Source organism: Folsomia candida, unplaced genomic scaffold (genome assembly GCF_002217175.1).
Source record: "Folsomia candida strain VU population unplaced genomic scaffold, ASM221717v1 Fcan01_Sc015, whole genome shotgun sequence".
Taxonomy (NCBI): Eukaryota; Metazoa; Arthropoda; class Collembola; order Entomobryomorpha; family Isotomidae; genus Folsomia; species Folsomia candida.
The window spans coordinates 2,321,566-2,343,269 of record NW_019091207.1 but is presented as its reverse complement, the minus strand read 5'-3'; the positions used below and the strand labels follow the sequence as shown (position 1 = coordinate 2,343,269).

General features: G+C 39.4%; 4 protein-coding genes and 1 long non-coding RNA gene across 6 annotated transcripts; 2 read left to right on the top strand and 3 right to left on the bottom strand.

The window, feature by feature from the left end:
• The first annotated feature begins 4,592 nt into the window (after window positions 1-4,592).
• Window positions 4,593-6,982, top strand: LOC118437689. 2 transcript variants are annotated; one of them, XR_004836284.1, is made up of 5 exons: window positions 4,593-4,982; window positions 5,048-5,183; window positions 5,242-6,422; window positions 6,499-6,628; window positions 6,696-6,982. XR_004836284.1 is itself a non-coding variant. In XM_035856969.1 (3 exons), exons 1-3 carry the CDS (start codon window positions 4,676-4,678, stop codon window positions 5,282-5,284), a joined length of 486 nt encoding a protein of 161 aa, XP_035712862.1. In that variant the 5' UTR covers window positions 4,593-4,675; the 3' UTR covers window positions 5,285-5,461. The 2 variants fall into 2 exon arrangements, 1 of the variants encoding a protein (XP_035712862.1); XM_035856969.1 differs by lacking the exons at window positions 6,499-6,628; window positions 6,696-6,982 and having other exon boundaries at window positions 5,242-5,461.
• Window positions 6,983-7,524: 542 nt separating this feature from the next.
• Window positions 7,525-8,937, top strand: LOC110856371. Its single transcript, XM_022104856.2, has 5 exons — window positions 7,525-8,021; window positions 8,109-8,226; window positions 8,384-8,421; window positions 8,498-8,527; window positions 8,604-8,937. The coding sequence occupies exons 1-5, from the start codon at window positions 7,725-7,727 to the stop codon at window positions 8,865-8,867; spliced, it is 747 nt and encodes a 248-aa protein (XP_021960548.1). The 5' UTR covers window positions 7,525-7,724; the 3' UTR covers window positions 8,868-8,937.
• Window positions 8,938-8,940: 3 nt separating this feature from the next.
• Window positions 8,941-10,771, bottom strand: LOC110856414 (calcium release-activated calcium channel protein 1). The gene is made up of 5 exons (XM_022104901.2): window positions 10,589-10,771; window positions 10,099-10,254; window positions 9,933-10,032; window positions 9,759-9,858; window positions 8,941-9,312 (listed from the first exon to the last, which is right to left on the bottom strand). The coding sequence occupies exons 1-5, from the start codon at window positions 10,751-10,753 to the stop codon at window positions 9,012-9,014; spliced, it is 822 nt and encodes a 273-aa protein (XP_021960593.2). The 5' UTR covers window positions 10,754-10,771; the 3' UTR covers window positions 8,941-9,011.
• A 1,577-nt stretch (window positions 10,772-12,348) lies between these two features.
• Window positions 12,349-18,174, bottom strand: LOC110856370 (protein NDNF). Its single transcript, XM_022104855.2, has 9 exons — window positions 17,662-18,174; window positions 16,765-17,296; window positions 16,598-16,698; window positions 15,951-16,534; window positions 15,277-15,516; window positions 14,974-15,209; window positions 13,515-13,699; window positions 13,206-13,443; window positions 12,349-12,810 (listed from the first exon to the last, which is right to left on the bottom strand). The coding sequence occupies exons 1-9, from the start codon at window positions 17,768-17,770 to the stop codon at window positions 12,672-12,674; spliced, it is 2,364 nt and encodes a 787-aa protein (XP_021960547.1). The 5' UTR covers window positions 17,771-18,174; the 3' UTR covers window positions 12,349-12,671.
• Window positions 18,175-19,117: 943 nt separating this feature from the next.
• LOC110856316 lies at window positions 19,118-21,023 on the bottom strand. The gene is made up of 2 exons (XR_004836302.1): window positions 19,719-21,023; window positions 19,118-19,236 (listed from the first exon to the last, which is right to left on the bottom strand). It is a non-coding gene; the product is annotated as an uncharacterized LOC110856316 (long non-coding RNA).
• Between the last annotated feature and the right edge of the window lie 681 nt (window positions 21,024-21,704).

Sequence of the window (21,704 nt, the reverse complement as noted above, 5' to 3'; positions counted from 1 at the left end):
GATTTTGAAAAATCAGTATTCCAATGCTAAATATCTAATCTACATTGGGCATGATTGATCAAGTGGTTGGTCGGTGGGGGTCATTTAACTAACAATGCGATAACTCCAGCGGTCTCGCTCCGATTTTGACGAAACCACGAAAATTATGTAGCATTAGATAAATCATTAAACACGCGTTTCAGAATTTTTCGTAATGCTGAGTCAAAACGAAATTATGACGGGATCCGTGGGCGAGAATTTTCATTTTTACCGTGAAAATTTTCTCGCGAGGGGAGGGAGGAAAGTACAGATTCTCAGATTCCATCATACATAATTTTGTTTAAGCTTAAAATTCGTGGGCGTGATGTGGATTTCTCCGACCTTAAGGTACCACAAGAGGTTGAATATTTCAATTTTTTTATGGACTTAGCAACATGATTTTTTAGAGAACATGAGTCAAGACATGAAGTACAGCTCCGCATAGAAACAAGGGCATTGGGGTATTTTTAAGAGCTCCCCGAGATGGAGGGGGAGGACTTTGAGGTCATAATGGTTGTTATTTGGAGTCACTATATATTTCTGCAGGGTGTATAATCGGTTTGTGGGCTCATTTGTGTCGGGTAGTGAGATGTGAACCATTTTTGTCCTCAGAAACATAAAATAATAGGGAGGGGCAAGTGTAGAAATACTATTTCGAAAAGTATGGAGGACAATATGGAAATGAGACCCATTATGCTCCCCATGTAAAACTATTTCGCACGATATGGGAATCGTCGCACATTTGTGCTCCGGATGGTTTTGACGCTAGGACGTTTTAAAAAAATTTCATCACTTTATACTATTTTGGCTATAAATACTAAGTATAAGCAACAGCAGAAGGGGGCATTTACCAAAATTTAGAGCAGTATATTTTTTACAAAATTTCTATTTGAACCAAATTTCTACCTACCATAATTTCTGAGAAAATTACAATCAAAGTGAGTGGTATAATTCCTTGCCAACTCTCTTGTGGTACCTTAAATTTCTCGCACAAATTTTTAGCCCGAGTCAGGGCTTATGGAACCGTCATGTCCGTCCGTCTGTCTGTCTGTCTGTCTGTCCGGCACGATAGAGCCAAAACGGCTGAACCGATTGACTTGAAATTTTTACCATATGCATATTGGACAAAGTTAGGAAACGAGTTCGAAGATGGGCGAAATCGGTCCAGTGGTTGACCGGTGGGGGTCATCGGAGTGGGTGGGGTCTTATGCACCAAAATTTCAAAATTGTTGTAGAGAGCTGAAATTTGGTACAGAGGTTGCTAATGGCTCCTAATAGAAAAAAATAACTTCAGGTTGGAAAAATTTTCATCATGAGTGACCCTATGGGGTGACCCATACCGATTTTTCAAAACCATCATATCGAACTGAAATTTGGTGGAGAGGTTGCTTATGGGTCTTAATAAAAGAATATGATATGATATTGGTAAAATTTTTATCTGGAACGCCCCTATGGGGTGACCCATACCGATTTTTAGAAATTGTTTTAAAAAGATGAAATCCGGCACAATGATACTTAATGACTGCTAATTAAAGAATATGAAGTTAAAAGTGAACAAAGTGCAACCAGACCAAAGTGACCAGAGTGCAATCAGTATGGGGTGACCCATACTGATTTTTAAAAATCGTTATATCGAGCTGAAATTTGATGTGGAGGCTGAATAGCACATACATACAGCTTAGAACTTCAGGTTGTTAAAGAAGCCACTGGTCATGGTGGTCAAGGCACATGATTTGTAAGTAATTCAAAAATTTGGTACCAAATAATAGAAACTATCTAACAAACTTTTAACCATCCACAACACGGAAGATGATGATATTATGTCGGTCAGTTCGGAAAAGAATTTAGAAGCGGGCTCTGACTTATTGAGTCAGGGACTATGTCCCTGACTCGGGCTATATGGAGTCTGCACTGTAGGTTTTTAAATTATAAATTTTGAAAATTAAAAGTTTTTGAAAAGTTGATTTTTCTTAAATTGCACAATGTGGATGTGTGCAAAAAGGTTCTTTTATTTTTGAAGTCGGGTCAAAATTGGAAAAATTAAAAAAAAATTGAAAATCTTGACTTTGACTGATTTTGGTACAACTGAAGACTTTCGCTTATTTCCTTGTGTGAACAATTTAGAATTGGTCCGGTCAAAATTGCAAAAAACCACTTCATGCCCACGCATTTTAAGTTAAGCGAAATTCTGATGGAATCCGCAAGCGAGAATCTGTATTTATCTCTCTCGCGAAAAAAATGTCACGCAAAAATGGAAAGCCTGTCGCAATTTTGTTTAAACGGAGCATTATGAAACATCCTGAAACGCGTGTTTAATGATTTATCTAATTTTTTTTCGCCAAAATCGCCACCGACCAACCACTTGACCCATCATTCCCATCGAACTGATCCTTACTTTTGAATGAAGTTCAAGTATACAAAATTTCAGGATGTATTTAAATACAGAGTTATCGTGCGTACAGGAGGACGGCTTGACAAATCTATAAGGCCATCTTAAAAGGCCTAAAACTGAACCACATACATATTTTAGTAAAATTTTAAGACGTTGTATGGCCTCGAATCTCGAAAGAATAATAAATAAAAATGTGTACGTAGAAATACTGTCATGCAAAATCAAGTAATTAGTCAGATCGTGAAATAATTTAAAACAAATTGTCGTCGACCCGCGCCCCGAGAGTAAATGGTCCAATTCATCCTCAGAATAATTAGAATACAATAAAATATGTATTGCACTTGATGTCGAATTTATCGTTAACTATGACTCCCCTGACTCGGGCTTCATTGCCATTGATTGGCAAAATCCACCAAATTTGCAAATAATTAAAAATAAATTCGTTGACTGAGTTACGGCCGCACCCTAAGAGGAAACGGATCACGATTGCTTGACATTTAGTATCTAGGTAACGTTAGTCTCCCTTAACGGTTGCGACAAATGGTTGAGTTACAAATAAAATAATTATTTTTAAAAATAGTTGTTTCTTCCCGATGGTCGAAAAAAACAACTCTTTGATCTTTAATAACTTTTGAATGGACAGACATAGAGATTTAATTCTTAAAGATGAAATCATCGTAATTTTTAGCTTGATTTTTTAAGCTGAAAATCTCGAGGGTACTATTTCGAATAGTAAACTTGAAATCTTCAGTGGGCAGCCTTTATGAGCCCGAGTCAGACTGCGGTTGTCGTTCAAACCCACCATTTAACTAGTGGGAGTGGCATATTTTTGAAAGATTTGTATGGATTAGGCCCTATGGTCTCACCCGTAGGGCTTAATCTCAAAATTTCAACTTCCTACGGCAAATTTGGGACTTTTCTATGACATTTAATTTTTTTTTTCTGTCAACCCTAACCACTTAAAAGACCCCCACCGACAAAACCCATCATGTCGATCTTCAACTTATCCTTACTTTTTACCCGAAGATGAACTTCGGAAAATTTCAGGTCGCTAGCTTGTGTTTAAAGAGCTCACTTCTATTTTTTTCGAAACCGACATATTAATATTACCAACCTCCGTGGTGTGGATAGCTAAATGTTTATTAGATATTTTCTATTATTTGGCATTTTAACTTCATATTCTTTCATGACTAGCTATAAAGTATCACCGTGCCGGATTTCATATTTTTAAAGCAATTTCTAAACATCGGTCTAGGTCACCCCATAGGGTCTCTCAAGATGAAAATTTTTCCAACTTGAAATCATTTTTATCTATTAGAAGTCATAGCTACCTCTGTACCAAATTTCAGCTTTCTACGACAATTTCGAAATTTTATCCCAACTACTCACATGACCCCACCGGTCCACCACTTGACCGATTTCGCCCATCTTCGAACTTTGTCCAATATGTACACGGTAAAAATTTCAAGTCAATCGGTTCAGCCATTTTTACTAACGTGTTTACGGACGGACGGACATGACGGTTCCATAAGCCCAGATTCGGGCTAATAAAAATGAAAATTTATTTTGTAACTCGGCCATTTGTCGTAACCTTATAGACTGATAAAGTGTCAAATAATCTTGGAAACGGATTGATTCATCCTGATTGGGTGAGATAGGCGTTTTCTTTTACAAACTCATGACCACGTTGCCAGTGACATCAAACATGTTTGAAGACCATCGAAATTGACAATTGGTAACAAATAATAATCATTTGATGGTAAATAATGTTGGGTTCCCTAAATTGAGGAAAGTGAAGAAATTGAGATTTCATAAGCTTTCTCTTCTAAATACTATATTTAATCGCCTACAATAATCTCATCCAAATGTATGTATGGTAGTTTTAAATCTTGAACATAAAACTCGGACACAGGGTCACGAGCCCCATTGGCATGTTGGCAAAATTAGTCGTTTCCGGCATTTTTAAGCACAACCAGCAACCATGTGCCGCCAGACACCCAAATATGATGTCATGGCCCATAAAGTCCTATAAAATGTGTCATAAATTTAACAAGCTTCCATTGTTAACACTGATTAATTCTTGTTATTACTGAATTTTATTTCTATTGCGTTAATTTGTAGTTTATGCATAAACGTCGACTAAGATTGAAGTGTAAAATTAAACAAGCACAATTTGAGCATTTGCCTCGAATTATTTGTATAATTTACTTGCAAACAGAGGGAACGGGAACGATTTATCTTTTACAGCATAGAAAATTTGATACAATGTTTCTGACGATATTTTCTCTCTCTTTATTTTCTGATTTTGTGCATTCAGAAAACAAGAGTTTCAATTTTACCTCGTTCTGCACGTGTCCCTCGTCCGGAAAGCTATACAAGCCGTACTGTGGTCACGAAATTTCGACGACAAATCCGGACTGTATGACACATGCGATCTACGAGTGCATCAACGGCCCCAACAAGGTCGCCATTGTGACGCAATATTGTAAAAATTCTCGATGTGGTCAAGTTGGAGTTGGCAATAGATTTACTCCAGATTGCTTAGATCCGCAAAAGGGAAAATATTTTAAGGGTAAATTGAAAGTAAAAGATTTATTGAGCAAATTCATTTAAGGTCAATGCGCAAATTTATTGCAGATATCGAATCCGGAAAGACTGCTAAGTACGAAGGCTGCTGGTTCCCTAAACGTGAAGATGGCTACAAATACGCGGACAGGACGTTTTACTACGACACGAGAAAGGACGACGATACTCTCTTCCACATCTATCGCAGGTCAGCTTCTCCACAATTTTCATCCTGATTTTATGCTAATTTAATATTTATGTTCCAGAACTGGGGGCAACGAATGGGTCAATACCACTTTCCGCCAGTAACCCATCTTTTCATGCATAATCTTTCAATTTATTCCCCACACCATCTTCGTCGCGATCGTGATTGTGTGTATTTTATCTCATACAAGTTTTCTCAAGACGAATTTTTCAACGAAATTCCTTCCGCAGCTAATGCATAACTTGATATTCATGGATAAAAAATATAGCCGAAATTCCAAACTAATGACGCTACTAACCTTTCTTTAGACAGTTATAATTTTATTGTTAACTTCGGCAGCTTCAAGATAGGTAATTTAATTAGTTAATCAAGTATTTAGTGATAGCATGTGTTGCTCATACGATTTGGAAGATGCTGGGTATGAAGAACCGGTACTTTAATTAATTAATAACGATGCATGGGCGAAAAAGCTCACTTTCTCCAGCCTTATTTTATGCATACATACACAGCTCTTTGTTCCACATCATTTTAAAACTTCGCAATTAAGAACTTGGTTAGATGCCGAACTTGAGGTTATGAATAATTGCAAACTGTACATATGCAAATAAGCTTCAATGAAATTTTAATTAGTTATTGAATATTCAAGTCTATGAAAAATGTTGCTTTGGTTCAAAATCATGCTGGCCAGGAACTCACAAAGTCCTATAAAATGTGTCATAAATTTTAACAAGCTTGCATTGTTCAACACTGTTTAGTTCCTGTTATTCCTTAATTTTATTGCTATTGCATTAATTTTAAGTATATGCTTAAAGTAACCAAGTATGTATGTACGTACTCATGAAATTAAACAAGCTCACTTTGAGTGTACAAATTTCTTACAGTCAGAGGAAACGGGATCAATTTATCTTTTAAGGCGTAGGAAATTTGATAAAACGTTTCTAACGATATTTTCGCTCTTCTTATTTTCTGATTTTGTGCATCCAGAAAATACGAGTTTTAATTTTACTTCGTTCTGTACCTGTCACTCTGCTGGAATAGAACGTGAGTACTACTGCGGTCACGAAATTTCGACGACGAATCCGGACTGCATGACGCATGCGCTCTACGCCTGCATCAACGGTCCCAACAAAGTCGCTAGAGTGTGGAAATATTGTGAAAATTCGCGTTGTGGCCAAGTCGGAGTCGGCAAGAGACACACTCCTGACTGTATAGATCTCCATAAAGGAAAATATTTCTTTAGAGGTATTTTAAAGTCACGATAAACATCTATTGGGTGAATTCACTTGAGGTCAATCGCGCAAATTTGTCTAAGATATAGAATCCGGAAAGACTCCTAAATGTGAAGGCTGCTGGTTCCTTAAACGCGAAGATGGCTACAAATACGCGGACAGGACGTTTTACTACGACTCGAGAAGGGACGACGACACGCTCTCCCATATCTTTCGCAGGTGAGATTTTACTTTCTCTAACTTTCACCCTGATTTTGTTCTCATTTAATATTTATTTATGTTCCAGAACTGGCGATAACGGATGGGTCAATACCACCTTCCGGCAGTGACGCACTGTCGCCCACTTGCAGTGATCATTTTCAATCTAAACATTCCCCACACCATCTTCCTTATTGCGATTGTGATTGCAAATATTTTAACATGCATATGAAAGTTTTCCCAGAGCAAAATTTTCAATGAAATTCCTTACGTTTGTAGGTAATAAATAATTTGATATTCAAGAGGAGAATTTTCAGATCGTATGGATGACATTTTGTAGTGATTTATTCAAACACAAGCTTTCGGAAACTAACTGTTTCCTTCTTCAGGTGGTGGGAATAATTGCAATAAATTTGTGAATTAGTGAATTTGATATTCACTTTTAAAGAATTGTAGCTAAAATTTGCAACTGTAGTAAATTAAATAACAACATTGTTGTTCAAAATCGTGCATTAATGACGCCATTTACAAATTGCATTTCAAACTTGTTTCAAATTTTATTGTTTGTTAACTTCGGGAGTTGAAAGAAAATTATGTTGCATTTGCATGAGACCGCGTGTGATAACCGTCAACCGTATGAGTTGGATGGACAGCGTATTTTGGGAGAGTTTCAAAAATAAATATCTATGAATGTGGTAAATAAATATTTTGAAATGTGGATATTTATTTATAAAACCTGTCACGAATAATTGTAGGAAACCCGATTTTAAATCTGGTTTAGGGATAAATAGTTGTCCGACCGGTTTAAACCGGTCAGGTCAAGGTGCCGGCTGTATTGATTTAATTGTCACCTAACAAACGAGATTTTACCGTACGCGATCAATGCACAAATTGCTCTAAAGAGAAATTTCGTCTCATTTTCAAACAAACACATTTCTCAGTGCAGTGATCATGCAGTTTACACATTTGTTGCTCTACATTTACGTGTAAATATTGGGATTTCAAATTTTAGAACACAAATTATGAAAGTGAAAGTGCAATTTTGTGCCATTTTTCTCTAAAAACTTACCCTAATTTTTACACTAAATCTGGAAAATTGTTGTTACCATTTTACTAAATGAAGCCTTCCCAACTAGTCGTGTTTGTGGTGTTGGCGTCGTCTCAGTTGGGGGACGGACGCCAAAGTTGGAATCGTGGCCACCGCTCGGGAATGAATCTTCACGGAGCCGTGATTAAGATTGGCATCGAGGCCGGAAATGTGACCGTGCTGACGGAAAAGGACAATGACGAGGATGACGCCGGTTTAGAAATTGATCACAAGCAGTTAGAACTTGAACGGAGCGATGATGACGAGCTGTTTGACGACGATGTTAATGCGGAGGAAGAGGAGAAAAAATTTTCTACGCGACAAGACGTATGGAATTCATGACTTAAATTCCATAGGAGTAGTTTACATATTTGTGTAATTAGTCAATTTGCATAATGTTGTGTGATTTGATAGCCTGGCTGTGTGGGGAAATGCATCTGCATCGAGCTTTACCAGCCGGTTTGTGGCAGTGATGGCGTCACGTATGGAAATTTGTGCAAGCTCAACTGCGTCAGTAATTGCGTGGGGGGAAGTAAGTAATTGATGGACATAAAACGTGCTAATTATTAGTTATGCACTAATTTCAACATAAATGCTAAATTTTAAATAATTCAATATCGGCAAAATAGTCATGCATTAAATTATTCGGCCATTAAATGAAATCTGAGGATAACTTTCATTCTTAATAGGAATAAAAATGGCGTCTCTGGGCGCATGCTCACTCACGGTATGCAAATCAAGACTAATAATGATAATAGAATATTTTGATTTATTTATTCCTTAATTTATGACTATGTCCCCAGGGCGGCGGGGGTGGCTGGCGTCCCCCACAGGTACGTATGCAAATCAAGCCAAGTAATGATAGCATTTATTTTTGCTGTACCAAATTTATGTATGTACGTCCCACAGAACGGCGGCGGCGGTGGTGGTGGTTGGACCGGCGGGGGCGGTGGGTGGACCGGCGGGGGGAGTGGTTGGGCCGGTGGTGGTGCGTGGGCCAGCGGCGGCGGTGGTTGGCGTCCCCCAAATCCTACCCCCGCCTTCCCAACCTACCCTCCCCCACAGCCCCAAATCCCCCAGAAACCACCCCAATACCCACGCCCACAACAGCCCCAAGGTGGTCCAGGAGCCATCAACTGCTACTACTGCAACATCTACATCCAGTCCCGATGATGACGAGAAATGCACAATTCGTTCCTCTTATTTACAAGTTTAATAATAAAGCAGTATTAATTAGAGATAATTATATGTCGTGGGAATAATTTAATTTAATTTGCATATGGAAAATTTCCTGGTAATTTTAAAACACTTCCTAATTTAAACTTGGATGACATTATTTCTGCCGACGAGGCTGGACACCTGGTCGATTTGTCGTTTGAACTCCTCGAGCTCTTCGACCTTGGACTCGCTGAGGAGAAACTGGTGCTTGACGATATTCCGGTAAAAGAGGATTCCAAAAATGCACGTGGCCACGAGGACGGGAATCATGATGACGGTCGCGGCGATGGAAGCGGCCTCCGAAAAGTGGGTGAACTTGACCCAGCAGAGCAGAATCACGTCCAGCGTGAAGAGGAAGATGGACGTCGAGTTGGCCAAGACCCAGGAGAGGTCGATATACCTGCAAAACGAAGGAAGTGCAAAAAAAACCTTGCAAAAATTCGAAGGGTTACCAAATATATTCTAGGTCAAGATATCAAAATCAGTACGCCAAGTGGGTTTTACTTGAATTTTCCAGTTTTACTCGTTTTTTCGGTTTTACTTCGTTTTTCTTGTTTTACCGGTTTTACTAAATTTTGCTAACTGATAATTTTACAAATATATATGAGAAAATTAAACTTGACTTAAGAGAAATTAATTCTGGTTATAAAAGTGTGCAAATTGTTTCGCCCGACTTTTCTGCGGTAAAACCCAGTAAAGCCGGAATAACATGGTAAAACTCCGAATCGGGTTTTAGTGATTTGCAATCTAGCAAACCCCATAAACAGAGTAAAACCCCGGGTCTAAATACCCTGCAGATATCTACGTAAAATTGTGGGGTAAATGCGTCTGGTTAGTAATTCCTACCACATCATGGCGTCATGCGGACTCTCGTGGGGTTTGCTGTGCGGATGCATCTTGGCGACCACAGTGACGTGCGGTAGGATACAAGTGGAGATCATGATGGCTGAGCAGAAAAGTCATATGAAACCAATTGGCAACTAGATAATTTGCAGAATAAATAAGCTTCTCCTTTTTTACCCAGCATTGTGGTACAGACGAGCAGAGCGGTCGTGACGGTGAAGGCGGTCAGCATGTAGGGATGAGCATCCTCGTTAATCTGGAGCTCAACCGTGGCCACCTAAAGAGAAAAAAATGACATGGTTTTGAGGAATTCTTATTAGAATTGAGATTGTTAAATTAATACCACGGAGAATCCCGCCATCAATGCGGCCATCTCTGTAATTCCCGACAATTTCGCCCTGCTCAGGTGAAGGCGACGCCAGTCCAGAAACTCGGGAGAGTTGGGGTCCTCATCCGCTAAACGTTCGCTACTCTGATGGCTGTGGTGGTATTGGTCCACCTGACATTTTATGGCGTAAAAATGACATCATCAATTAATTAGATATCCAGTGTTTCAGGTGTAAATAACCATTTGCAAGAAATAACGGGGAGAAAGGGGTTTCTTGCAGGTAAATATTTTGACCTGTAAGAAATGCGAGGCGCTAGAAACTACGCCGTGCCGATATAAATACTTCATACCACGCGTGGCTAGGGGGCGCATATTTCTTGCATTTTCTCCCACTTTCTTGCACCTCGCATTTCTTGTGTGGCTTGATTTGCAGTGCAAGAAATGCAGCAAACCCGCAAGAAACGCAAGATATCCAACGAAACCGGAAGTGGATGTAAAAACTCACGTGTTCAATCCGAATAGCGGGGAGTGAGATGGAAGTGCGGGCAGAATGTGGGCTGGGGAGTGACCAGGAGACGGAGCGCGGTCCACGGATGCTGCTCCCCCCACCGAGACGACACCCCTCCGGCGGAGATGGCGGCGGACTTACGGGTGGCAAACTTAACGCCATCACGAGAACAAGGATACGTCGTCCTAAATTAAATCGTGGACTGAATAGTGTCCCAAATCCAATACGAATATGAATGCCACGTGACGAATTTGGCATCACATTGTTTGTCATGATCATGTCGTGGCAAATAATATTCCACTCGAAGCATAAATTGGTAAGTACGCTAAACTTAAACTTAAGTAAGTAAACGTGCAAAATGAGACGCTTCATTTCCTACATAATTGAAGCACCTTTAATTTGTGGTCCGCCACAATTTTGCATGCGTGCGATTTCTATTACAATTTATGCTCAGCTTAAAAAAGATGATCTGTCCTGAATATATTCAATTACTTCGCCTCTTATTTTCCTTAAAGCAAGGTGCAGAATCCGGATAAAATTAGGTTTAGAATAGAATCGGCACCGTCAAGCGTGGAAAATTGAGATTTTCTCACGCCATTTGTGATTCGCATAATGTAACGCTGTTAATTTTACCACGTAATAAAAGATCATCAATTCTGCAGCTTTACAAAGTTTACATATTTATGTATGCACGTTCACATTCGTAGTTTGACAAGATCTCGTATTTTGTTCGTATGTGATTTAGCATTTCACCTTAAAAGTTGTCACTTTCTCCCAATTTCAGCTACTCTCTCTCACTCTAAATAATTACGGGAGGATACGTATTTATATACTTTTGCATAAGCTAATGGTGAGTGAGTGAGTGAGACGCGGATGGATGACGTGACACTCGTCCACTCAAGTGACACGAGTAAGGAAATTGTCAAGATAAGCTAATTAACATGAGTATATGAAGAGCAGCATTTGATCTCCACTCTCCCTTCTCATGTTCAACTCTTGCTCATCTCAAGTCGGTCTGGCTGGGAGCATAATTGTATTTCGAGACATGGTGCATGAACTTTCTCTTTCGAAATTCAATTATTTTGTCACTCACTCCACTTATCTGCCTCCACTCGCTCGCCTCTCCTCTCAGACAGGCTCGAATATGTCACTAATGCCACCAATTATTCCTCCTCCGAGGAAGAAGACAAACAATGCCGCTTCCGGGGGAGCAAGATTGGTGATAAAATTATGCATTGGGAAGAACTCCGCACATCAAAGGAGGACACTTGAGAGTGGAGGAAGTAAGGTCCAGTGGCCGGGGAAGGTGTGGGGACATGTGGGAAGGTTAAGGGGGAGGGGTTTAAAAAACGTGGGGAGATGATGGGGACATCGAATAACGGTGAGGACATTGTCATCCAGAATTTTAAAATAAATTCCCAGAACCTTGGAACAATGTCCCCACGCTTCCGCGGCCACTGGAAATGTCCAAATCTTGCATAGTTATGAAATGACAGCTCAATTGCAGAATTCTTCCGCAAGACTGGAGAGTGGACAATGGACAAGGAGAACAACGAGTGGACCAGTATTTGTTCTGTAATGCCTAATTAAGCACGAACAAGATATAAGTGTGAGTCGTGATGATTTCCCATAATGGAGAAATTTGTTTTAAGTCGAAACACTAAATTATTGGAAATTGTTTGAATGTTGATCACGTCGAAATTATTATTTTTTGTTAAATATTCAACTACGACATAATTCCGTAGAGTTTGGAAATATTTTAGAGTATTGAAATTAAAATAAATTATTACAACTTTATTGGTTGACATTAACAATCCATACTTTGTGTTCGGGGAGTGGTTAATCTAAAATTGTCAGTTTATATCTAAATAATCTTGTATTTCTACTTTTGGCGAGAAAGTTTTACATTTTTTTAATTAAGTATATATTTTTTTTTTACTTAAATGGAATTTCTTGAATTTAATTCAGTAGAAAAATGGTTCCTAGCTGAAAACAAGCATCTATTTTAAATGAGAAAATATGTAAAAGAAAATGTATTATATAACTTATTTATTTATTAAGGTGGAGAGATGGCTATTTTTTATTCGGAGCATAATTTAAGGGTTTGTACGACTGTGAGGTCATAGGAGAGTGATTTTCCGTTGTGTCGTCGCACGATGAGCTGCACCACGTACACCTTTCCTCGAGATAGGCCCACGATCCGTTGGGAAAGCAAAAGCCTGAAATAGTTCCAAAATCAAGAAACAATGCACACATTAATAATTTTTTAACTCTCGAGTAAGGCATTCAAAATGGGAAGATTTTGAAAATTTAACAAATTTTCGTAAAACCGGTTTTAAATTTTCTCCGATTTTAGTTCGAATTTAAGAAAAATATAAAACAAACTTTAGCCAGTGCTTAATTTGGGAAAAAAGTATTTCAAAAAAATAAAACCATGTGAAAAATATATACTACTAACCTGAAATAATTTGTATAATTAAACATCGAAAGATTCTTTCTAACGGTGATAAAATCTACCGTTTTTTTATAATTCTCCGATTTTGTAAAACCGGTTGTCGATTTTACCCAAAACCGGTTTTAATTCCTCGATACGAGAAAAACAAGAAAAACGTACGTTTCAGGTGACAGTGTTTTTTGAACGCAGAGACTGTGCGTGACGTAGGGATCGGATCGTAAACTGCGGTCGACGTCGCACTGGTTTGGTTTTTTGAAGGTGAAATGTCGCCGAGGTCGGGATTCTTCTTTGAGAAAGATGCAGTACTCGTTGTCCCGAATGTCCGGAGAAGGCCACCACTGCAACGTCACAGAGTCACACGTGCGCAGAGACTCGTCCTCCGTCAGCTTCGTGATCTCTGCAAAAGTGTAAATTCGGAAATTAATCTGTTTTAGGGGAATTTGTGTCTTGGAATGTGCGATTTCTGACCAGGGAGGCGTGGAATGGGCAACTTCCGGTTCTTCTTGGCCACAAAGACTTCGACCATTTTGGTCCAATTGTTAACATCTTCTCCATTCGGGGTGGGAGAAAGCTTTAGAAAATATTTCCCCTTTTGTGGCATCGCAATTTTTACGACGTCCAGAGAATCCGTGGGGGCAGAGGTGTACACAGTTCTAAAAAAAAGCAGACAGATATCGATTACTCGTAAATTGAAACTTCAAAATTTATTTGAAAATATGTTCGGGAATTTTCATTTCCACCTAAAAGCTTGGTATCTATTGAGACGATCGTATTGGGCTAAATTTCGATGAATTATAAAACGATGAAGCCCACGAACGATTTTTCTGATTTTTTTATACGATATCAAACAACTTTCAAACTACCATTCCTGAAAATTTCAGGAATGGTACATGCCCACAAATGGAGAAACAAATATTCTCCTGGGCTATGTTTAACACGTATTTAGATAGGCCAAAAACAAAAACGAAAATTAAAATATGAAGACCACGAACGATTTTGAAAATATTTGCATATGTTGATGGTCATACTATTGGTGATTTTTCATCAAAAAATTGGAGATGGTACATTTCTAGGTTTCGAGTAATAAATTCAAATGCATCAAAAAACAGGGAATAAAATGGAAACCATGCAAAATTACCACAGGTATTAATAAAATGGTAACCATGTTGCGCGTTGCTACCATTTTGCATAACATTTTCAATGCCTATACACCAAAGCCCGACAAGATAAAAACAGTAATTACATTCGTGGGTTGGAAGTGACTCAAACAGGACCGTTGGAGTTATAGTAGACACACTGAATAATTTTTTGATAGTATAATCTGCCAAATCGTCAAGTTTTTAATCAATTGGGGTTCATTTGACGAAGTTGAAAATGAACAGACATACGAACAGACAGACTGGCAAAACGGTTCCCCAAGCCTTAAATCGGGGTAAGAATCATTGAGCCATATTTACTAATCAAAAACCACTGACAACCAACCGGATTTTGATAAAATATATTAGCCCAAAATATCGCCCTAATTACTGATCAGAATAATGCAAAATTCAAAGAAATTTAGCCCAAAACGATCACCATAACAGATACCGTTCAATTTGAATTTGAATATTTTAATAGTTTATCTCATATTTTAAACTAATGAGTGAAACATGAAGTGGTTAAAGAAATGCGCATCATCGATTCTTCGTAAAATTGGGCAATTATATTTTTCATGAAGTTTCAAATTTTCAAAGTTATTTGCACATTTTAATGTTTTTCCCATATTCTAAACCGAGTTTCGGAAAATAGCCAACATGAAACGGCTAAATACATGTGCATATTATCGATTGATTTTCAATTTGAAACTCAATTTTTTCAGGAATTTTCATAACCATCTCAAAATTTTAATTTGTTTTAATTAAAACAAATATTTTCGATCCATTCTCACCTATTTTCTCCATGCCAGAGCTCGAAGATGACGGCTCCACCTCCGCAGGGCATGACATAAATCGCCATCTCGTTGCAGGGCTTGTTCAAATTGAATTTTACCGTCGTCACGTCCACGCCACCAAATTTGGGGACCCCAGTGACGCCACCCTCACCGTCACCATCTCGCCACGGGCCAGGGGGCAAGTTCAGCTTCACCTTTAGGGGCTTGTTGTCCCGCAAAAAATTAGCGGGGTGCTGCCAGCCAACGCATATTATGAAAATATGTACTTAATTTGCATATTTAATTGGTAAAGATACGAACCTTTGGTGCATGATATTTCAAGGTGGTCCTGACATATGGCAAGCTGACGTTTGTGCTCATGTCCCTGACGAAGACGTTGAAATAGTAGAGGCGTCCTTGGACGAGGTGGCTCAGAATGTAGTGGGTCTTCTTGTTGGTGCAGCCGATGAGGAGATCTTCTTCCTGCGACGGAGACCTCAACTTTCTCCGCTTTCTTTCGTGACGATGCTTTCTCTTTTTCAGGGGCTCGTCCGACTGCAACTGCACATTCATAAATATTCACAACTTGCCAATTTCTTGATGACTTCCTTCCTTTATTACAAAAGTTTGTCAAGTTGTAATTTTTTGTGGATTTCCCAGCAATCGAAATTAAAATTGGATGACGATTATAATATAGGACTCAATGACTTATCGCAGTAATCGTGAAAATCAACAGGTTTTTAATCATTTCTCGGAGCTGGGAATTTATCTAAAATTTCCAGATTTTGAAGAAGATTTCAAGTTTAAGAATCCTTCCGAAAAAATTGGAACTTATCGAAGCTAGTTTGAAAAACACACCGTCCTTCCGTCAATCAACTCACTGACTACAAATTTGCCGTCCAGAATTTTAAAATAAATTTCCGGAGGCGAGAAATAATTAAAAATTTGTCAATTTTGATGATAAGACTAAACTTGTAAAGATAAGATAAACTCACGCCCTCGCCGCCCTTCTGACTTTCTCCGCCGTAATACGTGACATGCATCAAGTCCGGCGGGAGGACGCCGTACCGTTCTCCGGTCGCAGAGCAGAGCGAGCTGTAGTCCCGCCTCGTGTTGACCACCAAGCAGTACTGCATCAAGTGCGGGTTCACCGGAGAAGTGTCCCAGCGCACGTGGAGCCGATTTCCGCGCAACCTCTGCGCCCAAATGCGCGGCTTGTTACTGGACGACGCCAGTTGTTGCGCGGCGAGATTGGTGTTGATCTGCGCCCCCTTCTCCGCGCCACTCCGCACATCTTTCTCCTTGAGGACCTCCATCTCCACGTGGGTGAACATGTGCTGGATAAAAGTGTCCCCGTTCTTGTTAGTGTGACTGCCACCACTTTCCTGGAAGAAGAGGCGACTCGGACCGGAAGCGGAGGACGTGGCGTAGAGATGGACGTACGAGTCGGTCGAAATTGGGCGCATGTCGACGGAATACACGCCGCGGGAGGCGGAGGGGACTGAAAACGTGGTGGGGCGTTGGGTACGAAATGTTTTCAGGGTGAGGGGACCTCCCAGTGTGGTGGAAGATTTGGTTTCTGGAGGAGGGAAGAGATGGGTAATTGAGGTGCTTATCGGGTGGGGTTATCGAGCTGGCTTACCCAGAACGGGCCATACTTTCACGACCCAGTGAAGAATGGAGGTGCAGGGTGTAATCGTGATGGAGAAAGGATTACCCGATTTGTCGTTTACGAAGAGAAATCTGCAAGGAAAGAAATAGTTTGAAAAATTTTCTGTGCAAATTTTTTGCAAAAGTTTGTACCCTCACCGCTTGACGACACCTTTGTTAAGAAATCCGGACACGTGGTGCCCATCTGGAATGAGTTTGACACGTGACAAGGTGGTTTCCAGCTTTCCCAGAGAATCCTCCTCCAGCTCGTCACCCTCCTCGTGGTCGTTGTCACGTGGTCCATCTTGTCCACTTCTCAGCATCGTCACCCCATTCCTCGTCATGTTCATCAAACTGTTGAACTCGTCCCCCATTAAAATTGCGTAGGGGTTGTAGGAAGACTCGTCCCGTTGAAATGGCGTCGGCATAAGGTCGAATTTCTTTGCGAATTTTTTGGCAGGTTTATTTTGACTCCAGGGCGGATCCCAGACCCCCATCTCCCCCCACAACCAGTCCCTCTCCAGGGCACAGGTCTCGTTCGGGGGGAAAAGTGAGTCAGGAGGAGGGCTGATTTGAGGGGGGAAATCGTTATTCCACTGCTGAGAACGACGACCAAATAGGTTCACTTGAGACCCCGAGACGGATGAGAAACTAAAGCTGGGCGGTGGCACGCTCCATTTTTGGGACGCAACTGGATTGATAAACCCCAAATAAAAATACTGACAATGGAGGATCCCAGGGTACGCTCTCAGATTTTGGTCAAACTGGTGTCAATCGATCACAAATTTAAGTTATATGCAGAAAATGACCTGTAAATTTTGAAAGTGTAAAATTTGTCAACTTTAGGGCGCGTTTTATCTTCTTCCGATGCAAATAACTCTGCAAAATCTGCGCATTGGGAGATCATGTCTTTTGAAAATTTCGTATTAATTAAATTTGTGATCGATTGACATTAGTTTGGTCAAAATCTGAGAGCAAACGGTGGGATGGGAGACCTCCATTGTTATGTAGTTGAGAAAAGCGATCTTAGGAAAAGAAATGCATATGAAAACAGACCGGTATCACGAGTGTTTGTGGATCCAGGGAGCACAAAAGTCACAATTATCCCGTACCATAAGCCACATCCCCTCAGCAATGATGTCCAACGTGTAAATTTCGTTCCCATTTTGAACCCCGTAATTAGTGTCACATGATTTTAAAAATTATATCTTCTAACGGCACCGATGTCTCACAATTTCACAATTTACACGGCACCAGCGGAACTCATGCCTCAATTTCAGAATCATTTTGATTTAGCTGAAAGAATTAGAATTTACAACTTTTTGTGAAATTTTACACAGAACAGTGAATTTTATTTGATGGAAGTGGAAGCTTCACTCGAGAGGTCAAGACTGACCGATTCCCAAGATTCCCATTACGTACTCACTCACACGAGATACTTATATGAAATTGGTTTGTGGTTAATAAGTAATGGGTGAAGATGAAGGAGTTGAGTTGGTTGGGCCATGTAAAGAGGAGGAAGATGCGCGTCATGTTGGTTGACTGCTCACTCTCTGCGTGAATCTGATGGGCTCACGCAGATTTTAAATTGGCGATCCTTGTCAAGATTGGAGTTGGACAAACAGTCGAGAAAAATGGAGGTTGGAGAGATTAGCTGCACTTAATTGTATGATGTTAATCAACAACACACCTGGTCCGCGTGAGGTGACAGGGTTCTCTGGAAAAAAAGAGCAGGCAAGAACCATTTTTCCAAATAATGACTAAAATTCATTTAAAGCGTGCATAAAAATATTCGAAAAATTTAAAAACCTAAAAACTATCTAATAATAGGAAAAATTTCAAGATCCCTCCGCTTTATCTGCTTGAAAGTGCATGAAATGAAGATTAGTTAAGAAAGACAATTTTTCAAATACTGACATTTCATTTTTTTACTGGCTACAAAATGTAAAATTATAAAATATGAGCGTCAACGTGCCACAAATGTTGATGGGACATAAAAGCAGAAATATGTACATGTAGCACCCTGGATTTTATGTTTGGCTGGACGTTGAGATCTGACCGGGTTCACCTTTTGTATGTATTTGGTCTCCTTAATATGAGACCAGCCCAACCCTAAGAATTCTTCCCTTTTGTGCCAACTCTCTTCTACCTCCTGCAACTCCATAAAATCCTCACTTTAAATCCATGAAGCCCGAGTCAGGTTGGGATTACTTAATAATTGAGGTGACTACAGAAACTATTTAAATTGTTCGACAGATTTTTCTCGTCGATCTTCGAACTTATGTAGTTCCTAATTTTGCATATGCCAAATGTGTCCAAAATTTCGATTCGATAAGTTGTACGAGCGTAATCGATAAACAGACACACAGCCGTGACGCGTACGTAAGCCCTGACTCGGGCTAAAAACCATTTAATATTCATCCCACCAACAAACTGTACATGTTTAAGTATTTACATGATACACGGAGTAATTGCATTTCGAAAAGATTGCACAGCCTGGAGCAGTTTCAAATTACTCAAACAGTTCTTTATTCTTTCAACGTTTTAATGAAATTCAGTGTCAAAAATGTATGGCAAATAACACCTCCAGCTCAAAACCAACATTTTCCCCGTCTCAATTTGTACCCCGTTCTGTAACACAAAGGAAAATTAACTCTTTAAACAAAGTGTATGTAACTTCGCACTTTTGGTTTCGTTTTAATTTAATCCGTGCTAATTGAGAATGGAGGTCTCTCAGCGTATGCTTACAGATTTTGGACAAATTAGTGTCAATTAATCGCAAATTTAATTAGTGTGAAATTTGCGAAAGACGCGATCTCCCAAAGGGCACGTTTGGTAGAGATATTTGCATCCGAAGAGGAGAAAACGGGCAGTAAGTTTAGAAACATGTCAACATTGTTAACTTTAAGACTTTAAGACACATTTTCTCCTCTTCGGATGAAAATATCTCTGCCAACCGTGTCCATTGGGAGGTCGTGTCTTTCCCAAATTTCATACTAATTAAATTTGTGATCGATTGACACTAATTTGCCCAAAATGACCAAACGCAGAGAGCACACGCTGAGAGACCTCCATTTTCAGTAAAAAATAAATAACTAATAAAAACCTCGCACCTTTTTTGATACCACATTTATGCATTCACTATTCATCCTTCTTTATGCTGTCTCTGCCCCCCTCGCAGAATTTGCATGTCCTCAATGACGGCGTCCATCTCCAAGTAAATTTTGCCCAGTTGGTCAAACTTGAGAACTTTGAGAGTCTCGTGGTCCACGAGGAGATCAATTTGGATGACTTCGACGTCCTCTGATTTTCTATGAAGATCTGGCATTAGATCGTCTTTGGATTCGACAATTTTCAGCTCGTCAGCGTCCACCCGAATTATCGTCGTGTTCCAGATCGAGTCCACGACTTTGGCGGTGAGGAGACGGGCGTCGTAGGTGGACGTGGAGGGGGCGTGGGGGGGACTCTGCTTCCTCTTGGGGGGATATCGCGTCACGGATGCGGTGTATTTCTGAAGCGTCTTCTTCTTCGGGTTGCACGTGGTGGAAGTCATTCTTTTTCAGGAATGGGTAGAATTGAAGAATATTTAAATTAGGAGATTTTAGCACTCGTTAAAAAAGTAATTAACAAATCGTCAACTTTTTAAGTGATGTCTTATCAATGAGATTACTTATTTATTATTTTATTTTGTTTTTTATAATTTGCATCAAACCACACAGTACATGCAAATTAATCACTTCTACTTCCACCCACATTAAGAATTGTACAAGCTTTTCGCTTTGCACGTAGTGGAAGCCACTATTTTTCATAAATGGAATTGAAGATTTTAACAATCGTTGAAAAAAGTGATTAAAAAATCATTATCTTTTTAACTGATACCTTATCTATTTGATTATTTTATTTTGTTTTAAGCTTTGCACCAATGCAAATAAATCACTTCCACCCACATTAAGAATTCTACAATCTTTATATCTCCACATAATCACTACTCACAATCCAACTACTGCAAAATAATTTACAAATAATGTGCTTATGCATTTGCAAAGTCACAGTTTGGATAGTTTATCACAGTTTAAAACCACGAGCATAAAAAATCGAGTACAAATTACGGTCAGAAATATTACTAATTTAATTTTGTCTCAAGATTTTAACTGGATGAAACGATTGCCAAAATTTTACTGTGGGTAAAACTTTGCGATATACACAAATACCAAACCCGTGAGTATACTTATATCAATTGCAAACAATGACTTTGAGAAATGTCAAACTTTGCCTGTATTCCTATTGTTTTAAGAGGAGTTGTGTTATTTATGGAGGATGATGAGGAAAGAATAAACCCAAGTGCGTAGGAGTCATTAAATAAATTGTGCATGCATTTCACCTGCAGCGCAGTGCAGCTCTCCTCACTTTGTTGTACGTACAAGTAGGAAGTTGGCCATTAAGATGGAGAAGGAATGCATGGAAAATCTGAATAATAAGCGAGTTTTAATGGGCTTCTCAAACTCCTCAGTTTCATTTCAACATATGCACACCTCCATTTTTTGACGGAGTGAAGAATCAGGGTTCACCATTACGTATTATGTAACAGGTTTTTAAAATTATGAACTTCATTTCAGGTAAAGTTCTACATAATCTGTGAGATACGTAATTTTGTGTACAGAAGATAAATACAAGTCAACTGTAATCATCTGACCAAAGCTAAATATTTATGTACTATAAGAAATAAAATTGTAGACCTGAAACTCACAAAAAGGTAAACGGGGCGACACGTGCGAGTAAATCAGAATTCACAAAGTAGGTATGACGAATTAAGAACTTGAGATTACCTGCTTGGAGATTACATACTTATGCATTAGGCAACTCAATTTTGTGGATATGAATTCATCGCGAGTGAGCGAGGATCACCTCATTCATTGTTTTAAGTCAGACTCCCATTCCGGAGGTGTTCACAGTCATAAATGAGTCATGCCTCGGAATACTGATTAGCCAATTTATGTATGCACCTTTCTCGATATGTGTCTCCAACCAGGCCAACTTTTATATATCCAAACTTGTCAGTCTGTTCGTCTCTCATATTTATAAATACTCCAAGCATCGTC

Coding starts and splice junctions, on each gene's coding strand:
- LOC110856414 (XM_022104901.2), bottom strand. CDS start 10,753: ATGGCGTTAAGTTTGCCACCCGTAAGTCCGCCGCCATCTCCGCCGGAG. Junction 10,033..10,098: donor TGATGGCGGGATTCTCCGTG/GTATTAATTTAA, acceptor TTTTCTCTTTAG/GTGGCCACGGTTGAGCTCCA. Junction 9,313..9,758: donor CCGCATGACGCCATGATGTG/GTAGGAATTACT, acceptor TTCGTTTTGCAG/GTATATCGACCTCTCCTGGG.
- LOC110856370 (XM_022104855.2), bottom strand. CDS start 17,770: ATGGGAACGAAATTTACACGTTGGACATCATTGCTGAGGGGATGTGGC. Junction 13,700..14,973: donor CTCTGGCATGGAGAAAATAG/GTGAGAATGGAT, acceptor GCTTTTTTTTAG/AACTGTGTACACCTCTGCCC. Junction 13,444..13,514: donor GCCCATTCCACGCCTCCCTG/GTCAGAAATCGC, acceptor ACACTTTTGCAG/AGATCACGAAGCTGACGGAG.
- LOC110856371 (XM_022104856.2), top strand. CDS start 7,725: ATGAAGCCTTCCCAACTAGTCGTGTTTGTGGTGTTGGCGTCGTCTCAG. Junction 8,422..8,497: donor TGGGCGCATGCTCACTCACG/GTATGCAAATCA, acceptor CTATGTCCCCAG/GGCGGCGGGGGTGGCTGGCG. Junction 8,528..8,603: donor GTGGCTGGCGTCCCCCACAG/GTACGTATGCAA, acceptor TACGTCCCACAG/AACGGCGGCGGCGGTGGTGG.
- LOC118437689 (XM_035856969.1), top strand. CDS start 4,676: ATGTTTCTGACGATATTTTCTCTCTCTTTATTTTCTGATTTTGTGCAT. Junction 4,983..5,047: donor AAAGGGAAAATATTTTAAGG/GTAAATTGAAAG, acceptor AATTTATTGCAG/ATATCGAATCCGGAAAGACT. Junction 5,184..5,241: donor CTCTTCCACATCTATCGCAG/GTCAGCTTCTCC, acceptor TTTATGTTCCAG/AACTGGGGGCAACGAATGGG.